Source organism: Mercurialis annua, linkage group LG2, assembly GCF_937616625.2.
Source record: "Mercurialis annua linkage group LG2, ddMerAnnu1.2, whole genome shotgun sequence".
Classification (NCBI taxonomy): domain Eukaryota; kingdom Viridiplantae; phylum Streptophyta; class Magnoliopsida; order Malpighiales; family Euphorbiaceae; genus Mercurialis; species Mercurialis annua.
Window position 1 is genome coordinate 39,680,174 of NC_065571.1, and position 20,583 is coordinate 39,700,756.

A 20,583-nucleotide genomic window follows, 5' to 3' on the forward strand; every position below is an offset into this window, starting at 1 on the left:
TTTATCTTAAATCGTTAACATCTTTAGCTCCAAAATGTATAATCGTATCGTCATTCCATCATTGACGATTTTCTAATATCACGCAATATTCACATCATCTTATCATAAGGGTAATCTTCTATCTTCAAAGCATAACTATAAGTTGATTCCTATACTCGACTATCCCATTTTTATACTTATATCATACAGTATGAACGTCCTAGTTCACCGTCCAATCATTTTCATTCCGTTATTCACGCACATCTATTATTCACTTCTCGTATATAAACTTCATCTTTCATATCCACTTCTTCTCTTATATCGTCATCTAAGATCTTTGACATCCCGTCAAAGCGATACTTACTTTCTAACTTACCACTAATCGGATACATATCACTGTCCAACGTATTCACGGTCTTAGCTATATTGTAGCGCGTTGTTTCGAAGCTAAGTTCATATCCTAGAAGCATAACGTCTATGTTTTTGCAACTATACGTATTCATTCGCCTCTTGGTCTTGATCGTAGCTTGCTCGCGAGCACTTCACTTCCGTCACAGAGTTCTGGTCTAGGTATACTTACATGAAAACAAAACTCTTTCAAAACTCTTTCGATAAAACGATTCATCTTGAACTTTAAATCAAATTTCATTTTCATTTTAACAAAATTGTGCACTAGGGTGATGACGTCTCTCATCCCCAAAGAGTTGCCACATCTCACCTTTTCGTCCGAACATAATGCATATGATGCATGTCCTATTGATGTATGTACAGATATATGTAGTGATGCACTTCTATCAATGTCGTGGCACTTATCGATGACTATCGCGGGTCTAGGCACAACTATGTTTTCAAAATTGTTTAAACAAACAACTTTCAAAAAGTTTTAAACTTCGGGTTTTGTAAGTTCTCTAGACATTTAAACTCTGTACACGGTAGGTTCTTCCACTTCTGTAACTTCATACTCCTTCCTCTTGCACATCTCGACATTTCGATAATTCGATTTCGATACCATCTATACATCGTATACGTATTTCGCAAAGAAACAAACAAAGGTTTCACAATCCATCGATCATACTTGTCATAATGAAACAAACAAGAATTTCACAATCCATCGATCATACTTATCATAATGAAACAAACAAGAATTCTCAATCAATCAAAAATTCACAATCAATCAATTCGATCACAAAACAAATAATACAAACGACTTGGATCAGACATGGCTCAATTCTATAGCTGCAGTAGTTCCTAGCTTAGTCTAATGACCTAATACCTAGGAACAAACAAACATCAATCACAGACTCGCAGTGGTATCATGGACTAACTGCACTCAAATCATATATTAGCAGAGGTAACTGGACCAACTGCTCTGATACCAACTTTGTCACGACCCAAATTATTGAGCCGAGACCGGCGCTAGGGAATGGGAGTGGTAGCTCCGAAACCCGTAGCAAGCCTAAAACCACTCTAACTTTTTCGCGGAAACGCAAACACAACTATTCTATAAACGTGTAATAAGAAAGACACGTTTACAATCATAACATAACATCATATATAAACACATCATCGATACAATCATAGTGGGCATTTCACTTCCGTAACTGGTACGTACTAGCCCATCTATCGATCAATACAAAAACTGACAACCAAAAGATGTCACATCAAACAAACATTAAACACGTACACAACCTATAAGACCTAACTATACTAGGCTAAGACTCGTCACACGTATACTACTGCAGCACCAAGGGGTCTTGTACCCAGCACACCAAAGACGGTCTGTCTGATCCGACTCTATACACCTGGAAAACATCAATGTGAGGGGTCAGTATTTGGGGAAATACTGAGTGAGATAACACATTACTAAGGTATTATAGAAAATAACATCGCATTTAAAACAAAACACATATATACAAACATATTATACTTCAAGCATTTGATCCGATCGAAACCCTAATATCTTAGTATGCATAATGAACATTATCACAACATCTAACGATCGATCGATATGAGTCCGGGATAGTTCAACCAGCCGACTCGCAGATACAGGCCCCGGGATAGTTCAACCAGATAGGCTCTGTATCGCATGCACAAACAAGTATGATAGACGACCCATGAAATCTCTATCTATGACTTACCCGGACGCTGGTGATCACACAGCCTATTGACACCCAATAGGTAGCTTGTTTCCCCCGGATCATATACTAGTTTTCACAATCTATATATATTCGATAATACGATGCACAAATTCATTTCTATCGATAAAATACTATAGCATGCGATGTAGTTTAATATTATATTTATAATATAAAAACTATCTATTGCGTAATAATACTCAAAGTAAAGTTTAACTCACAACGATCGCTATTCCTTATATCCAAACGTAAGCTCCACACGTCATTCACTCTTTTAACTATTCCAGCTCGTCGATCTCGTACCTCGTCGATGTATCCACTTCCTATTCAAATCATACGTACGTTTAATTCATAAACGTAGGCTTAATATCAAAACTCTAAGTTATAAACTTAGGTTAATATAATCGTAGTTCAAATACGACTTTTAACCTTGATCGTATTCTAATACTTAGTCGAGATACTTGTTATATCTCTTAATCGTATTCCAATACGTATGATACCTTTAAACTTTAGGGTTTAGTTTCATTCCGCTGAAGTTTCAAGTAGTTTTCAGGACAATGCGCAGGTGCTGCCTGCGCACTGACACTGTTTAGTAAAACGACGATCTCTCCCAATTGAACCGTTGGATCGAGCTGAAATTTGACAGACGCGTTCCTAAGAGGCAAATCTATAAACTGACCGTAGGATTTCTCAATCTGGCAACATATAGGTAGTGTGCGAACGCACACAATGAGTGTGCGAACGCACACCCCAAAATTCAAGGAGTGTGCGATCGCACACTCAATGTGTGCGAACGCACACCCTTGACAGCCCCCGGAAAAGTCATTTTCCGGGCGCTGCGCCGCTTTCCGACACTCCCGACATGCTTACGCTTCATTTTAACATATAATCCAATTCGAATCTCACCAAATACGACTATAGAAACGCCATTACAATTCGTTTAATTCATTAAAACGATATAACCCTAATTCAATCATTTCAATCTCAAAAATCACCAAATTACCTCGATTTGATGCTCGTGGTAGATAGAGAATTGAATTCTTAATCCAACGGCACGAGAATCACTCGATTCGGACGAGAAACGGCGAAACGGCGGCAGAACGTAATCGTTCGTCAAAACCTTCTGTAACCTTCGTTATACTCTCTGATCAATTCCTTCTTCTTAAGGAATCATATATATATCTTGGTTAAATGTCCATTTCAATCCTTCATTTCTTTTACTCAAACCATTTCTCTTTTAAACTTTCAATTTTAACCGAACGATTAATTATTCACTTAAACTCGAATATCTACGTATTATTTATATCCAAATAAATAATACTACTCCAAATATAACTATTCTCGTCGATAATCTTCTGATTGCTATTCTCGAGGCTAAATTGGCTAATTTGCACTTTGATCCTTGAACTCTTCAAAATTGACAATTTAGCCCAAAATGAATCCGCGTCCAAATTTTAAAAGGTCTCCGATTGACCTGAAACTTTTACCACCAATACTATAAAACATTTCGCGGACCTTGGCGAAATAATTCCATTTTCGGACTTAACTGGTTAAATTACCACTTTAGTCCCTGAACTCTAGTTTGTGACTTTTCTTGATATTTTTCCTTATTTTCTTATTCCAATCCATAAACAATTACGTCCTACTCCATATTATCCTTTTCTTTAATATCCAATATCTTTATTTCTGTAACTCCGGTCCTTCTCTACCGGACACGTTGTACTAAACGGCACCTGAACTTACGGGGTATTACATTTTCCCTTTCTTCCAAAGCGAACCACACCCTTCATAGGTGATACTTTCAGAAATACAAAATCTCCAACTTTAAATTCCACATCTTTCCTCTTTGGATCCGCGTAACACTTCTGTCGACTGAAACCAATGTTTAAACGTTGTTTAATCAATGGTACCTTTTTCGAGGTATCCTGAATGATTTATGCTCCCATTGACTTTATTTTTGCAAACTCATCCCAACAGATGGGAGATCTACACTTTCGACCATATAAGGCCTCATAAGGAGCCATCTCAATGTTCGAATGATAACTGTTGTTATATGAGAACTCTACCAAGGGTAAGTACGCATCCCAAATACCTCCAAAATCGAAAACACATAATCGAAGCATATCTTCTAGAGTTTGAATCGTCCTTTCATACTAACCGTCCGTTTGAGGATGGAAAGCAGTTCTAAAATCTAACTACATTCCTAATGCTTCTTGCAAACTCTTCCAGAGAGGTAAATGCTGCACCTCTATCGGAAACAATCGATACCGACAATCTTGTCAATATACACCTGTGTCAACTTTGTTGCTGAATACGTCGTCTTGATAGGGATAAAGTGTGTTAACTTCGTCAAACGATCCACAATCACCCATATAGAATCAAAAACTTTCTGCGTTATAGGCAAACCAACTATAAAATCTAGGGTAATAATTTCCCACTTTCACTCTGGAATGGGTAAAGGTTGCAAAAATCCATATGGTTGCTGATTTTCCAATTTAACTTGCTGACAAGTTGGGCACTTGGCTACAAACTCTACGATGTCCTTCATTCCTCTGCACCAATATGTCTCTCTGATATCCCGATACATCTTTGTTGATCCAGGATGTACTATACATGGATCCATGGGTCTTCTCCATAATCTTCTGTCTTAAATCATCCACATTTGGCACACACAATCTAGTGCCATGTCTTAATACTCCATTGACAATGCTAAAATCTTGGCATTTACCTCGCTGAACGTTATCTATTAGGCGTTTCAGTTGAGGGTCATCTGCTTGCAACTCCTTAATTCGATCAATCAACGTTGGTCGAATACTCTATTGTGCTAATAAACTTCCAAGGGTTGAAACTTTAAATTTAACTCATAGACTATACAACTTATGAATCTCTTTGATTAATGGCCTCCGCTACATTGTGGTAATGTGTGCAAGGCTTCCTGCAAATTTTCTGCTCAAAGCATCAGCCACTATGTTAGCCTATCCTGGGTGGTATTGAATAGTACAATCGTAATCCTTGAATAACTCTAGCCATCTTCTTTGTCTGGGTTCAATTCACGTTGATCAAAGATATACTTTAGGCTCTTATAATCCGTGAATATCTCACACGTTGCTCCGCACAAATAATGTCTCCATATTTTCAGGGCAAAAATCACCGCTGCTAACTCCAAATCATGAGTCGAATAGTTTACTTCATGTTTCTTTAGCTGTCAAGAACTGTACCACTCGACCATGCTGCATCAAGACACATACTAATCCAATTCTCGAAGCATCACAGTAAACTATGAATCCTTTCGTACCTTTGGGTAATGCTAATATTGGTGTTGTTGTTAAGAAATCCTTCAGTTTTAAGAAACTGACTTCACATTAATCCGTCCATGCAAACTTAGCATTTTTTGAGTTAACTTTGTCAATGGTGCATAAATCTTCAAAAAATCATGCACGAACCGCCTGTAGTATCCTGTTAATCCCAGGAAACTATGGATCTCCATAATAGAATTAGGTTGTTTCCATTTTGACACAGCTTCAATTTTCTTTGGTTCGACCATAATACCATATTGAGACACAACATGTCCAAAAATGCCACTTCCTTTAGCCAGAACTCGCACTTGGAAAACTTGCCATAGAGCTGATGCTCTCTTAACACTTGAAGTACTAACTGCAAATGATGCTCGTGTTCTCCTCCAAACGCGAGTATATTAAGATATCGTCGATGAACACGATTACGAACTGATCCAAAAATGGCTTGAACACTCTATTCATCAAATCCATGGATGCCGCTGGCGCATTTATCAATCCAAATGACATCACCTGGAACTCGTAATGTCCATAATGATTCCTAAAAGAAATTTTTGAAATATCATTGTTTGGAATCTTTAACTGATGATAACCTAACCTAAGGTCAATCTTAAAAAAATACTTTTCTCTTTGCAATTGATCAAATAAATCATAAATCCTTGGTAGTGGGTATTTGTTCTTAATCGTCACCTTGTTCAATTGACGATAGTCTATGCATAGTCGAAGCGCTCCATTTTTCTTTTTTATAAACAACACTGGTGCACCCCATGGTGATACACTCGGTGTTATGAATCCACGATCAAGCAACTCTTCCAACTGATCTTTTAATTCTATTAGCTCTACTGGAGCCATCCGATATGGGGGGTATATATATCGGTTTTGTATCAGGAGCCAACTCGATACAAAACTCTATCTCTCGATCTGGGGGCAATTTAGGCAATTCTTCTGGAAAAACATCCGGGTATTCCGACGCTACCGGTACACCCGATACCTCTCCATGTTTCTTTTCCACATTTTTCACAATGACCAAAAATCCTTGGCATCCCTTTCTTAGCATTCTACATGCTTTAATGGCCAAAACTATATTCGTAGAAGATTCCGACTTCTCACCTTGGATTGAAACAGGCTCAACTCCAAGCATATCAAATGTTACCATCTTTCTCTGACAATCCACATTGGCATAGTGCTGGGGTAGCCAATCCATTCCTAGTATAACGTCGAAGGCTAACACTTTTAGCAAAATCAAATCAGCAAACAAATCTCGTCCTTGGACACTCATAGGACAAGAAGGATATACTACACTAACTTATATATTTTTTGCCTACTGGGGTAGCTACTGATAAATGATGTTGTAAATAAGCGGATTGTCTTCCCAACTTAACCGCAAAACTAGGCAAAATAAACAAATGCGTAGCACCCGGATCAAACAAAACTAAGGCATCCATAAAAGCGATATTAAAAGTACCTTGAACGACAACATTGGAAGCCTGAGCCTCCTGAGGATTCAACGCAAAAACGCTGGCCTGACTTCCACAAGCTTGTGAAGTCTGACTAATTCTTGAGCCTCCACCATTCCTTCCTCCTTGATTCCCATAACCTCGGCCTCTCTGTCAAGTAAACGTACTCTCCATTTGACCATATCCAGACACTGCCTAATAAGCAGGTTTCTGTTGACGATAGGATGGTTTGTACAACACTAGTCATCGAACCTTGGGGTCCTGACCTCGGGCAATCTCTAGCAAAGTGACCCAAGACTCCAGAAAACGGAACATCAACGAATCCAACGGAAAGCGAAGACTGGCCAATAGTTGTTCTTCAAAAACAAAGGACGAGCGAAGGGGAAGACGTGAGTTGGCAAATTGACCCTCCGCCGGAAGATCCATAAGGAAATCATCAGGAATTCCATAAGTCCCCCGAAGCAAAATCAAGGACTCTTGAGTCAGGGAACATGCCCACTTCTTTAAAGAGGAAACAACTTTCGAATAACCTTTAGCCATGATCAAGGGAGAAGTAAGTTGAAGAGCAGGAAAACGAACAAGCAAAAAAGAAGAAGCACAAGGAGAATAAAGTTAATAAAGAGGAAGAAAGAGATACATCAGGCAAACTTTGAAAATAAAAGCAAAACAAAACGACGGCAGAACATAAAAAGGTGCAATACGCATTGAATGCTGCATAACAGGCTGTTAGAAAGTTACAAGAAAAGAGGAGAGGAGAAACCAAATGGACGACCTGGCCCAAGAAAAGCCCGCTTCACATTACAGACATAAATATCTAAGCAAAATGAGAACCAGAGGGGGGATTAATGATGGAATAAGTCTACAAGACACATGGTTCACGCAAAACCCACATCGACTAGGAAAAGCAAGGGATACACGCTCGCCTATAAATATATTGATCCTAAACTCTCACAAAGATCAGACACCCTGAGATCTCATGAACATATATACTGTCAAACCGAATGTATTCCCTTAGTTTGATTATGTATTAAACTTTATTTGTAACATCACCACATCTATCAATAACCAAACCCATAGGGTTCCAAGAGTCGTTTTTAATACTTCCGGACACCAAAATCAACTTTTATCACCCCTTGCTTAACCACCATGATTAAATCCGAATTTAATTAAAATAATAGTAGTTTTGACTAATCCTAATACCTCTAGACTCATCACTTAACACTCTTTGACTATTCTTGTATATCTAAAACTCTAACTAAGAGAATTTAAAATCAACTTAACCTCTAGGTAGATGAAACCCTAATCTCACCTCTATAAATACTATAGTTAATTCACCTAGTCAGAGGTCGGACAAGAATGGTAAAACCTATACATGCAAAATTCGACCCCCCTAGAAAAAACCTGAGCTTTGGCCGAACACCCTAGCACAATACACACACAAAATCAGTCAATTCCAATCCTTAAAACACTAAATACGGTCAATTCTCTAAGAACGCAGCCTGCACAGACCTGAAGCTGGATTCCGCATCCACTTCACAAGCAAACGAGCCAAAGACTCATACTGGTAATTTTTTAGGACCCCATATACTCTCATATTGCATTTTATGTATTTTTGTTCATATTTGCTGAATAATTATGAGCTAGGATGCATGTTTAGGTTATTATTATTAAAATTACCATAATTGCCAAATTATGTATTTTCGATAAACTGCCATAAAATCGATGAACAAACATGTTAATGGCCTAATTAATATATTTTATATACTCAAATCCAGAAACCCAATCAGTTAGATCTCTTAAGATGCATGTTTAGTGTATTTTTAAACTTGTTTGCCATGGAAAAAGTCAATTTAGAGTTGCTGTAATTTGTTATTTTTGAGGTTTAAATCATCTTTAAACACTCTGTAATTGCCATAATTGCATTCCTTGTATTTTTATGCGTTTTTGCCTACTTTTCACGAAAAACAGAGTTGAAACGAGTGAGAACGAAGAAAAATATGACCGCTGAACCTGTTGCACGATTCGCCGCCGCCGCCAGAACAAAGTGACAACGGTGTCACCCTATCCTGCCGGCGCCGGCAGTCACACTAGCGCTGTGTTCTTCGTTTCCAGCTTTCCAGAACCTGCTTCCTAAATCCTTCCAGACTCGATCCAGACTTCTACACGCGTTTCTGGGCTTGTTCGGGCTTAGAATCAGACCCGGTTTACCCAGACGTAACGGATCAGACCCAATGTAAAACGAATCTCGAATTCCACTGATGTACCATAAACTATAAACCATGCCCACGAGCCCGAGGCCCGCAAACCCATCAATTTATGTTAAGTTAAAGGGGTAAAATCACCTTTGACCTTAAGTTCATCATATTTGTAACCTGCAGTCTATCAGCGACTTGATAAAAACACATGTTTGTTATTTTTCAACCGAACAAAGGATTAGTTTACTCCCTCAACTTGCGTCAAAGTTTAAAAAATGTCAAAAGTAGCAAACCGGGATCGCTTCCCCTCCGGAGAGTGAGACAGCTCTGGTATTTGATGGTGGTTTTTTTCTCAAAGTGGTTTTTGATGGTAAACAATTTAATATGGTTCTAAATATTTTTTAATTTTTTAAATTAACACATAATAATTAAAAAAATAAACAATTTAATTTTTTTAATTTTAAAACTTTATATATCAAATTAATATTTACTAAAATTATAAAGGATGTTTTGCATTTTTTACAAAATAATTTGAAAATAATTTTTAGAAAAGTTTAAAAAGGTCTCTAGTTTAATTAGAGTTTAATTACGATTAATTAATATTTAATTATAATTAATAAGAGTAAATTATGATTTTTATGAAACTCACTCTCTAATTAAGGTGACACATCATCAAAATGAGGTTCTTTTTTCCGGTTTGCACAAATTCAGGATATAAGTGATACAAGTTTTGTTATTTTTTGACTTTTTTAAAATTTTAACGCAAGTTGAGGGGTTAAAATGATTTTTTGTTCTTTTTAACCGATTCAAACGCTAAATTGATATAAAATTTTATTCAAATATTAAATAGTCATTTTTAGAAAACAAATTTGTAGTTGTCCTTTTGTTTTGGAGTTTTAAAGAGTTGTAAAACAAAATAAATAAAAGGATGGAGCGGACTTGGAAAAATGGTGGCATGGTGTATTATTTGTATCCATTCAAACATTTAAAAATTAGATTCTAAAATTGGCACTCCCATTCTGATTTCTGAAACAAAAGCTCGTTTCTGATTATCAATGTCAACTCCCACACTGTCATCTTTAATAAACCCATCTATTCATTGGTCACATAATAGCAGAAAAACAAGGATTCTAATACCAACCCAACCCCATACCTTCGCAGCTTGTAGTAAACTTTCAACTCCAGTCTCTGTCTGTTCTTTTTCAACTCATTCTAATCACTTTGCTGTAAACAGTTATTCATCTGCTGACATATCCAGTGAACTACCTCAGGTTCAAAGCAGGTACTTTTTTTGTTAGTTTTTGTCAATTTTCATCGTATTTCGGTGTATGTGTGACAATCTTCGCTTTCATGGTACTTTGATTATGATTTTCTCTCTGTGTTTATTGTTGATGTTGTTTGTTGCAGTACTTGGAACTGGAAGGGTTATTCTATTCGCTATCAGCACTCCGGAAACAATGGCCCTGCGTTAGTTTTAGTTCATGGTTTCGGAGCAAACAGGTCTACATCACTGACTTTTTGCTTCTTATTAGCAGATAACTAATTGCTATAGGTATTAAATTTAAATCTACTTTGTCATGTTTTTATGAACATTTAGTTTTGATCTGTTCCTATTTAATAAATATTGAGGGTGAGCCTTAGTAAAGGTTGAACCTTTGTGAATCATTCCTAAACCTGCAATTTAGAAAGTCTCGAATGCTTCGACACCTTTGCAATATGTCCAATTTGGTTGCTATTGCAGAAATGGCTCATGTTTTGCCGAAAACTCAAAACATTAAGTTAGCACTCGTGTTTTATTGTAAGGTTCTGATTGGAAATCTCACATTTGGAGTCAAAAATACTTTAAAGAATTGTTAAGCACTATAACGAGTTAAAAACATGGACTGCAATTATGATCTTGTTTTACTATGTCTGGATGCAACATCATTGAGGAAACACAGTATGCATTCTTTAACCATATGCATAAATAGATACTACAAATTAAAGCGATGCATGATCTCAAGAGCGGAAAAAGGGCTCGTTTAATTCTCTGGATGTGAATTCGTATCTGATTATTATGCCACTATCAGATGCACCCTGTGTTAGTGTGGCCTGTATATCTCAGTTAAAATGATTTGAGACAGATTTTCATGACAATCTTTGTTGTTCATTAAAAATGAAATAAATGACCATTGAAATCGTTGTTCATCTAACTTTGAACGGGCTCCATTGTTTTGTCATTGGTAGATATTGCATTTCTATTGGTCATTTATATTTCATGTTCTTTCTGTATTTTGTGTTGAAAACCAACTGTCATTTTATGTCTCTATATGCATGTGGTACTTTAATTAATTTCCTTATTTGATGTATTTAATTAAATTAGCTTCTGTACTTAATGTGTCTATCTCAGTGTTCTTAAACAAATTTTTGTTCATTATAGTGACCACTGGAGGAAAAATATCCCTGTTCTTGCAAAATCACATAGAGTATATGCAATTGATCTTATTGGTTATGGATACTCAGATAAACCTGATCCTCGTGAATTTGGAGTTAACACCTTCTACACATTTGATACATGGGGCACCCAACTAAATGACTTTTGTGTTGACGTAATTAAAGACGGAGCATTTTTTATATGCAATTCAATTGGAGGTATCAACTTCATGATGTACTATACTATATAGTATATAGATGCCTAAATGGATTTCATTTTGTTAGTTTTCTGCCATAAATGATCTTAATATTAGAATTCTGTTGTAAACAACTTAAGGAAATGCTTTAATCATTTAATCTAATTGCCTTACAGTACTCGTAAGCACTAATATGTATATGCGCTGTTTTTAGAAAATCAGACGTAGTATACTTTTCTTACAGACGCATTGTTTGATTTACTTTTTCGTGCAAAAATAGTGGACTCGGTATTCACATAACTCTGTTGACTGCATATGAAGCATACATGAATCATGGAATTTTCCCATCCACCTCAGTTAGATATCTTGATACTCTGATTTATTTACCTTTCCTTAATTAGTTAGAGCACATGTAATATGTATTTTTGTTAAGTCTATAAGTGTCAACGGGTTTTCCATGTACTGTAGTCGACTATTGGAGGATATTATCATTATTTCTTCCATTTCTCTACCTCATAGTTCAATTATTGCATATCTGTTTCTGTGTAAATTTGATACAGAAGTCAAGAAACAAAAGAATGATTGAAGAGTTAAGCACACCATGATCTGATCCCGTAATTTAAGACGTTATAATGTTAACTTCGAGCATAAATGACAACAATTGAAGATACCACCTTTTTTTCTCAAATTGTATTATTTGTAAATGTTATACCTAATGAAGAATCTTTTCATGTAAAAAGCTTCTGTGTTCAGTTCTTACAAACAAAACAGTCAATATGTGACTAACAGGTGAAGACATTTTTACTTCTCTGCCCTTCTATAACTGTGTTGTATAGGAATGGTTGGTCTCCAGGCAGCAGTTATGAAGCCACAGATTTGTAAGGGCATTGTCCTGTTAAATATATCTTTGCGCTTGCTTCATGTTAAAAAGCAGCCATGGTTCGCTAAACCTTTTATCAGCTCATTTCAGAGTCTGTTGAGGTAATACTAACATGGTTTTTTTTCTGTAAGTGCTGAAGTTTATTCTTTCTCCTTTGGATTTAAGATTATCATTATATAGTGCAGGAATACGGCTGTGGGCAAATTTTTCTTCAAATCAGTTGCAACATCAGAGTCTGTGAGGAACATTCTGTGTCAGGTACACCCTTTGTAGGCATAGGCATTGCTTTAACATACTGCCATCATAATTTTCCTCTGATATTCTTAATGGCTTTAAATTTGGATGAATGAACATAATCGTTTTACTTTTTAAAGAAGTAATCAGTGGGAGTTGTTATAGTTACAATGAATAGCCTGACAACTAATATGTCTACCCTTCAACTGATCGGACGGCATCGAAAACGTTGAAATCGGAAATGCAAAACAACATTTTTTACAAGAAAAGAATATAAATATAAAGTTTGCGAGTTTTATTAGTGTTTTTGGAAATAGAAAATGAAACGTTAAAATGTAGGACAATAAGTTTTTGTGCAATATGAAAATAAATCATCTGGCCAAGTGCATGTGACGTTTGTAATGCTTCTCTTATTTTGTATTGCAGTGTTATCATGACACATCCCAGGTGACAGAGGAACTTGTGGAGAAGATCCTTCTTCCAGGACTTGAACCTGGTGCAGTGGATGTATTTCTTGATTTCATCAGTTACTCTGGAGGCCCACTTCCGGAGGAACTGTTACCTCAGGTGAAGGTTAGTATCTATAACAAAGTCCAAATTTGTAATTAATGTTATGGCTGGTAAAATGCCATGAAAATTTTGTTTCGTGTATGTTTGGTGTCGTGTTTTTGCAGTGTGCTGTTCTGATAGCATGGGGAGACAAGGATCCATGGGAACCAATTGAGCTTGGAAGAAACTATGGAAACTTTGATTCTGTTGAGGACTTCGTTGTCCTCCCTAATGTTGGCCACTGTCCCCAGGTTTCTCTCTCTCCATCCCTCCCTCCCTCCCTCTGGTGCATGCATTGTGCATTTACACCACACATCTACTTTATGCATGTGTGTCGGCCTGTTAAGTGTTGTTTACGACTTTATGTGGTGGCATTTGGTGCGTATTTTTACTGAGGAATTTCTGTGCGTGCATTTGACTTTTACATGCATGTAGAGATGTAATCGAGTCAAGTGAAAATGCTACCAACCTCAAACAATACTGAAACTGTTGGCGAGGTTACTCAACTCACTTATACTCATATGATGCATCAACAATACTGAAACTGTTTTCCAGGCTAAACAAATTGTTAAAAATGCCAAAATTTTAATTGTCATATAGTAACATATAACTAGAACAGAAGAATGGCATGTGTTCTTTTAGAGAAGTTATTTTACCTTATTCTAAGTGCAGAACATCTGCTCTTTTATTAGTTAGGCCATGTTTTGTGAATTAATCTATTGGTTCTACTGTTATAACTTTATCTGACAGTTCATATTTGTTAAATTGTTTGAAGGATGAAGCGCCTCATCTTGTGAACCCGCTGGTTGAGTCGTTCGTGGCTCGTAATTCCACACTCAGACCTCCCATTTCTACTGTTACCTGATTCAAATTCATTCAAGTTTGTCACCCAAACAACTTCCACTTCAACTATGTGATTCTTTAAAATATATGGAGAAAATAATAATTTTATCTCAAACTCATGGGTTATGCAAACAATTCATATAAACTGTCTTTTGAGTCACTAATTATGAACTGAGGAACTAGTTGAGAACCTGCAGAGTCTGCAGAGTATTGCAAATGAGATTTATGGATGTTAATATGTATTTATAATATCTTTTTTTATTAAACGTAAGCCTTTGTACATACCAAGAGTCCAAGATAACCAGGAAAGGCAAAAGACAAGAAATAAATTAGTCACTTCAAGTTCATAACTGATTTCAACTGCAACTTTGAGATTAATTACACAACCATTTAAAATTTGATTTATAGGGATTCAAAATTTAACTTCCTATCCATTTTATAAAATTCAATCAAGTATTTCAATCTTCAAATGAATTACAATAATTTTCTAGACTAAACATTAAACAATAACATTTATAATCACTACTTTTTCACTTGAGTACTTTCATCGTCCTAAATTTGGGAGTAGTTGTTTGCTCAGACATAATATGACAAGCGGATGTTTAAAATTCAATTAAGTATTTCAATCTTCAAATGAATTACAACAATTTTCTAGACGATACATTAAACAATAACATTTATAATCACTACTTTCTCACTTAAGTACTTTCACCGTCCTAAATTGAGGCGTAGTTGTTTGCTCAGACATAATCTGACAAGCGGATGTTTAAATTTAGAGCAAATTACTCTAAGGTACCTCACATTTATCATAATTCACAGTTTGGTACCTCTTGTTTGAAAATCAAACGATTTGATACCTCAGTTTTGATTTTGTAAACTATAAGGCCCTTCTGTTAGTTCCGTTAATAATTTGAAATTTATTTTCAAACGATTTGGTACCTCAGTTTTAATTATTTAAACGATTTGGTACCTCAGTTTCAATTATGTAAACGATTAGGTACCTCATTTGTAAACTATTTGGTACCTCACATTTCATTCCGTTAACGATTGAGTACCTATATTTAACAGAAGGGTCTTATAGTTTACACAATCAAAACTGAAGTACCAAATCGTTTAATTTTCAAACAAGGGGTATCAAACTGTGAATTATGACAAATGTGAGGTACCTTAGAAAATTTTGCTCTTAAATTTATGATTGAATTCTATTAGGTCTCATGTTTTAACTAGATTTGGTCAGAAAAAGTAGCCGGAATTGGTTCGATTAAGCTAAATTAAACTATATTAAACTAATTTCAATCTGAGAGTTCAAAAAATTAGGCAAGATTGGTATGAAATCTACTCCTAAATCAATCACATCAATGGGAAAAAAAACTTGAATTTTGGTTTGTTTTTTTTAATAAATGAATTATGCTAAATAGAAAAAAAACTAGTCATGTATAGAGGACAAACCCTCATAAAAAAAACCTATTGAGGTTCAATTTTTAATTTAGATAACTATGTAAAAGTCCAAAATTCGATAAAACTAAAGGGACGTATCTAAAATTATAAAAATATTTACAAAAGTACCTGTAGACTTTTTTTATTTACAAAAACATTGTCTGATTTAAAATTATTTACAAAACTACCAAAAAATAAAAATTATTTACAAAAATACGATGGGTCTAATGTCGGTATAATTATAGTATAATTTCGGTATATTAGAACTATAAACTAGAGAATTTAAAAAATTGTATTGGATTTACTATTAGTATAATTTCATTATACTTTCAGTATTATCGATAATAATTTTTTAATATATATTTTCTAGTTGATAAGATGTACTCCCTCCGTCCCATTTAAGAAGGGTCATCTCCCATTTTTATTTGTCCCACTTAGGAAGACCATATCGTGTTTTTTTGTGACAATTTATATGAATTTTCCTTTTTTACCCCCTTTTCTCTTTCCATAATTAATGACTATTAGTCTATACATAAATACAACATTATCATAAATAGGGATAAAATAAGAAAACACTATAATAGTTAATGTTTTTTTAATATATGTGAAAAAGTCATTTGTCCCTTCTTAAACGGGAAGGAGGGAGTATATTTTTTATATGTATTTTTCACTATAGTTGGTAATAAACTAGAGAATTTGTGTATTGTTATTTTAATTTTTAGTATACGATGTGGTGTAATGTTGGTATAATTTTAGCTAATAGTAATAAAATTTCAATATATTATGTGTATACTGTTGGTATACTGTTGGCATAATTTTGGTATATTATTAATTTAATTTTTAGTATACGATTTGATGTAATTTTGATAATATTTTTATTTAATATTAATAAAATTTAGTATGTTCTGATGTGTATAACATTGGTATTATGTTGGTGTAATGTCGGTATAATGTTAATATACTTTTAGTTTATTACTATACACCGTATGTTTGTAAGTATTTTTTATTTTTTGATAATTTTGTAAATATTTTTAAATCAACTAAATTTTTTTGTAAATGAAAAAAATCAATATGTATTTTTATAATTATTTTCATTTTTTAGTAAATGGTGTAATTTTTTCAAAATTAAAAGAAAATTGCTTTCAGGCTAAACACCAAAACTAATCCAATGACGCTGGTGTAAACAATGTCTCCAACAAGGCTGATGTAAAGACATTGAGCTTGTTTCTTTAAGCTCTTATTAATTTTGGGTCATTAATGATTGTCATATGGTCGTTCTCTAGCCTTTCTTTACAAAGAAAGAAGCCATTTACCTCTTTTGGCATTTTCTATTATCATAACTTCTCTCTCATTATGTATTCTATCAAGATCTTTCAGGTATTGTTCATCTTCGCTCATGATGTTTAATTTGATCATATATGAATTGGCAACCAATACCAATTATAGCCATTGGCAATACAAAACGGTACCCCATCAAATTCGGCTCCAAATTCATTTTAGAATTTTTGTTATTAGCATTAAATATGGCCAACTTTGATTATGAAACCACCAAGTACATCAGAAGATGTAGCAATGTCGCTTTGAACCAGCACGATCAACCTTGGAGGTAATAACTATTATTTTAAATGCTGATATCCCTGATCAATCTTGTAGAAATTTTGGTCAAATCATCAAGGCTTAGATGGGCATCAGAGAGCATATTCCAGACACCAATGAACATATCGCATTTCTTGCTTAGTTTTTTACCGAATTCAATTTTTGCCTCGCTTTATTTAGAATTGCTAAAGCGAGCTTTTTAAACGCCACTGCCTTCGCTGAGGAGAGATACCTTAACCAAGGCGAATTTTTACCCGCCAACATATCTTGTTTTGCATGACTTGTTATCTCTTATCGATCCTGAAGTTTTAAATTCAAAGGTGTTGAAGCTTGTTCGTTGTCACGTCGCTAATATTATTTTTCTTTTTTAAAAAAAGATGTTGAAACAGATTATTAGTTCAGCAGCCCGCAAAAAGCAAACATCTCAGTATATATTGCACAAAAACTTCTCAAACCCTATAGTTCCGTGTTTTGTTTTTATTTCATACACACTTTTAAGACTCTGAAAGTCGGTATTTATAACATCGTTTCACAAAAACTGTGGTGTCCGTATTTTTCATTTCAGCATTTTCTGTTTCCATGTTCTCAGTAGGGTGCTAAAGAAGAGAATAGGTGAAAACCTGCAGTTGTGGATGCAAGTTTTGGAGAGTCATGGAAATCAAAAGACATTACATTCAATAGCAAAGTTATACAGTGGGAGGTGCAAAAGAAACCACGAGATAAAAAGAACATTTATTCGCGTAAAAAAGAAAGATATGATTCTAGTTTTTCGCATAAAATGAAAAGAACAAATGAATACACAAAATGTGAGCACATTTGTTCACTACATGAAAATCGTTAATAACATAGAACAAAGTGCAAATTTATATTACAAATGTGATTCGAATTGATAATCAATAATAAAATAAAAGAACAAGCAAATGCACAAGCAAGCCAAAAATGAGATAAACAGTATAAATGCAATTTGTAACTGAATAACAATAACATGTGATGCTGATAAATTTATCAAAAAGTAAGAAGCGGGCACTCGACCTGGTTAGCAAGTATTAATCCCATCCTTGCAGTCACTGGTCAAATTATAGAATGTTTCCACGCGTGTCTTTGCCCTGTAAAGAACCTCAGTATCCACTGCAACTCTCATATATCCATCGAACTCAACTGGCCGTCCATCGTTAAGAAGCATTGTCTCATTGTACCAATCGCTCGTATTTCCCCATAATTCCTTATAATCATCAAGCAAATGAACCTTGAAGTGGGATCTCAATTTATCAAAGTAATTGTAGAATGGCTCATTAGTTGCAACATACAGATTCCGCCAAGGCTGAATCATCGCTTGAAGCTTTGCAACAAGTGCATCAGGTGATGTATCAGCGTCCAAATGAGGCCAAAGCTCCTTGTTTTTCGCTTTCTCTCCTCGAACAACGTGAACTGCATCAAAATCCCAATCCATTTGCCCACTTATTTCAGTAACTATATTCATCAATCTCTTTGATTTCCAAAGTGCATGCCATGGCCTCTGAATGTACTTTGCAGCTTGTCCTTCACACACACTGTACCAATAATTTTCCGGCTCCGGAGCATCAAACTGCCTCCATATGATTGTGCTCTTATCTTTCTTCAATTGTATCGGCGTCACCTTATGGGTCACTACCTTCTTTACTGGCAATTTTTTCTTATGGGCACGATCCCATTTCTTCCAATCCCTTACAAATTCACTCTCCTCCACGATTGATGCTACCTCTTTAAGATGCTCAAAATCAAAATAATATCGGAAATCCTTTCCTTCCTCATCTTTACCACTCGGATTATAACTACCTTCCAAGCAAATACTCAAATCCATCACAAATGTCCTGTTCAAATACATAGCCTCTCCTAATCCACACAAGAAACTCCACATGTAATGATTCATTCCCTTACAATAATCCCCTCCTCTTGAGTAGTATAAGTATCGCCCTTTCCTAAAGTTCATTTGCGATCCCAAACTAGGGATTGTGTCATTTATCTCCTCATCACGGAGTGGTTGTGCAATCTTCGGATTACTCCCACTGGTCCTAGTAGTATTCAGTCTAATCCTTTGCCTCCGCGCATTTACCCCAGAATGCCAACCCCCGGCATGTACAATTTTGTAAGTACAATTCTCCCCAATTCCAAACTTAAACCTCCGAAAATCCCTATACTTTCTCCACGACTTCTCCTTCTTATTTCTAAACCTCCACGCCACATCACACTCATCTGGCTTCGACCCATTCACAGGCGCTTGATACTCAAAGAAAGCAATCGACTTGAACAACTTCAAATTAAACCTCTCCACAGTAGTCAAAACCCTCGGGTTTGAACAATTCACAACCTGTAAATCCTCACAACCAGTCGATTTCAGAGTTTCCAAGTTGGAATCCTCCTCCTTAGATTTCTCAATCATCTGTTCAGATTTCTCAATCATCTGCTCAGATTTCTGAATCACATCTTCAGTGATTGGTTGAACAGACAAAGCAGGTGGCACAGCAGGGGCAGACACACTCTGCAAATCCTCACCAGTTTTAAGAATAGAGTCATCATTTTTAAAAGTGGCATTTTCAGTTTCAGTAAAGAGTTTAGTAAGGGCAGGAGCTGATTCAAGCCATGGATCTGGAGGTTGATAGGTAATTGCAATGACAGTGAATATCAAAACAGTGAATACAAACACAGAAAAACACAAATTGCTTATAAGCTTTATCAAGTTTTGGCCTATAGGCTCAGTACTTGAATTTGTCTCTGTCATTATTTCTCAAATTCTAAAACCTACCCAGATCTTGAAATCAACTTATAAATCGAATTTAGCCAAAACCCAACTCTATAAACACCGTAATCATTAATGGGTACTTCTCATTTTTCATGAATCAACACAGTAAAAAAAATGAAAGAAACGTTGCTTACTTAGGATTGAATTGGAGGTGAAAGAGAAAAAAGACTTGAAATTTACTTACTTAGGTTGAATTGGAGCTGACTATTGAAAAGATGTAATTGAGAATTGAGCAGAATTTGAATTGAAATTAGGGGTAGAGTAAGGATTTTGCTTTGAGTAGAAGTGAAGCAAAAAATGAAAAGTTTTTCTGTCTGAAGTGAACGTTTTGTATCGAGCGAGTTTGGTGCTGGTAATCCGCTCAGTGTTACTTAGCACACTTGATTACTGTTGGTGCCATGTCATAATCATAAAATTAGAGCCAATAATTATGGGCAGGGGTGAGCACGGTTCGGGGGAATCCGGAAATTAACAAATCTCCGGAACCAAACCAAAAATCGGAGATATCAAAAATTGGATCTCCGGATCCGTACCAATAATCAGTTCATTTCGATTCGGAGATTTTATTTTTCAGTACGGTTCGGTTCGGAGATTCGG

General features: G+C 35.5%; 2 protein-coding genes and 1 long non-coding RNA gene across 3 annotated transcripts; 1 reads left to right on the forward strand and 2 right to left on the reverse strand.

The window, feature by feature from the left end:
* Positions 1–1,507: 1,507 nt before the first annotated feature.
* On the reverse strand, positions 1,508–2,643 carry LOC126667543 (uncharacterized). Its single transcript, XR_007638212.2, has 2 exons — positions 2,336–2,643; positions 1,508–1,781 (listed from the first exon to the last, which is right to left on the reverse strand). It is a non-coding gene; the product is annotated as an uncharacterized LOC126667543 (long non-coding RNA).
* Positions 2,644–10,030: 7,387 nt separating this feature from the next.
* Positions 10,031–14,416, forward strand: LOC126670166 (pheophytinase, chloroplastic-like). Its single transcript, XM_050363835.2, has 8 exons — positions 10,031–10,341; positions 10,467–10,559; positions 11,479–11,690; positions 12,505–12,649; positions 12,734–12,806; positions 13,209–13,355; positions 13,457–13,582; positions 14,107–14,416. Exons 1-8 carry the CDS (start codon positions 10,115–10,117, stop codon positions 14,194–14,196), a joined length of 1,113 nt encoding a protein of 370 aa, XP_050219792.1. The 5' UTR covers positions 10,031–10,114; the 3' UTR covers positions 14,197–14,416.
* Positions 14,417–18,003: 3,587 nt separating this feature from the next.
* Positions 18,004–20,346, reverse strand: LOC126669317 (uncharacterized). Its single transcript, XM_050362762.2, has one exon. The coding sequence runs from the start codon at positions 19,963–19,965 to the stop codon at positions 18,244–18,246; it is 1,722 nt and encodes a 573-aa protein (XP_050218719.1). The 5' UTR covers positions 19,966–20,346; the 3' UTR covers positions 18,004–18,243.
* Between the last annotated feature and the right edge of the window lie 237 nt (positions 20,347–20,583).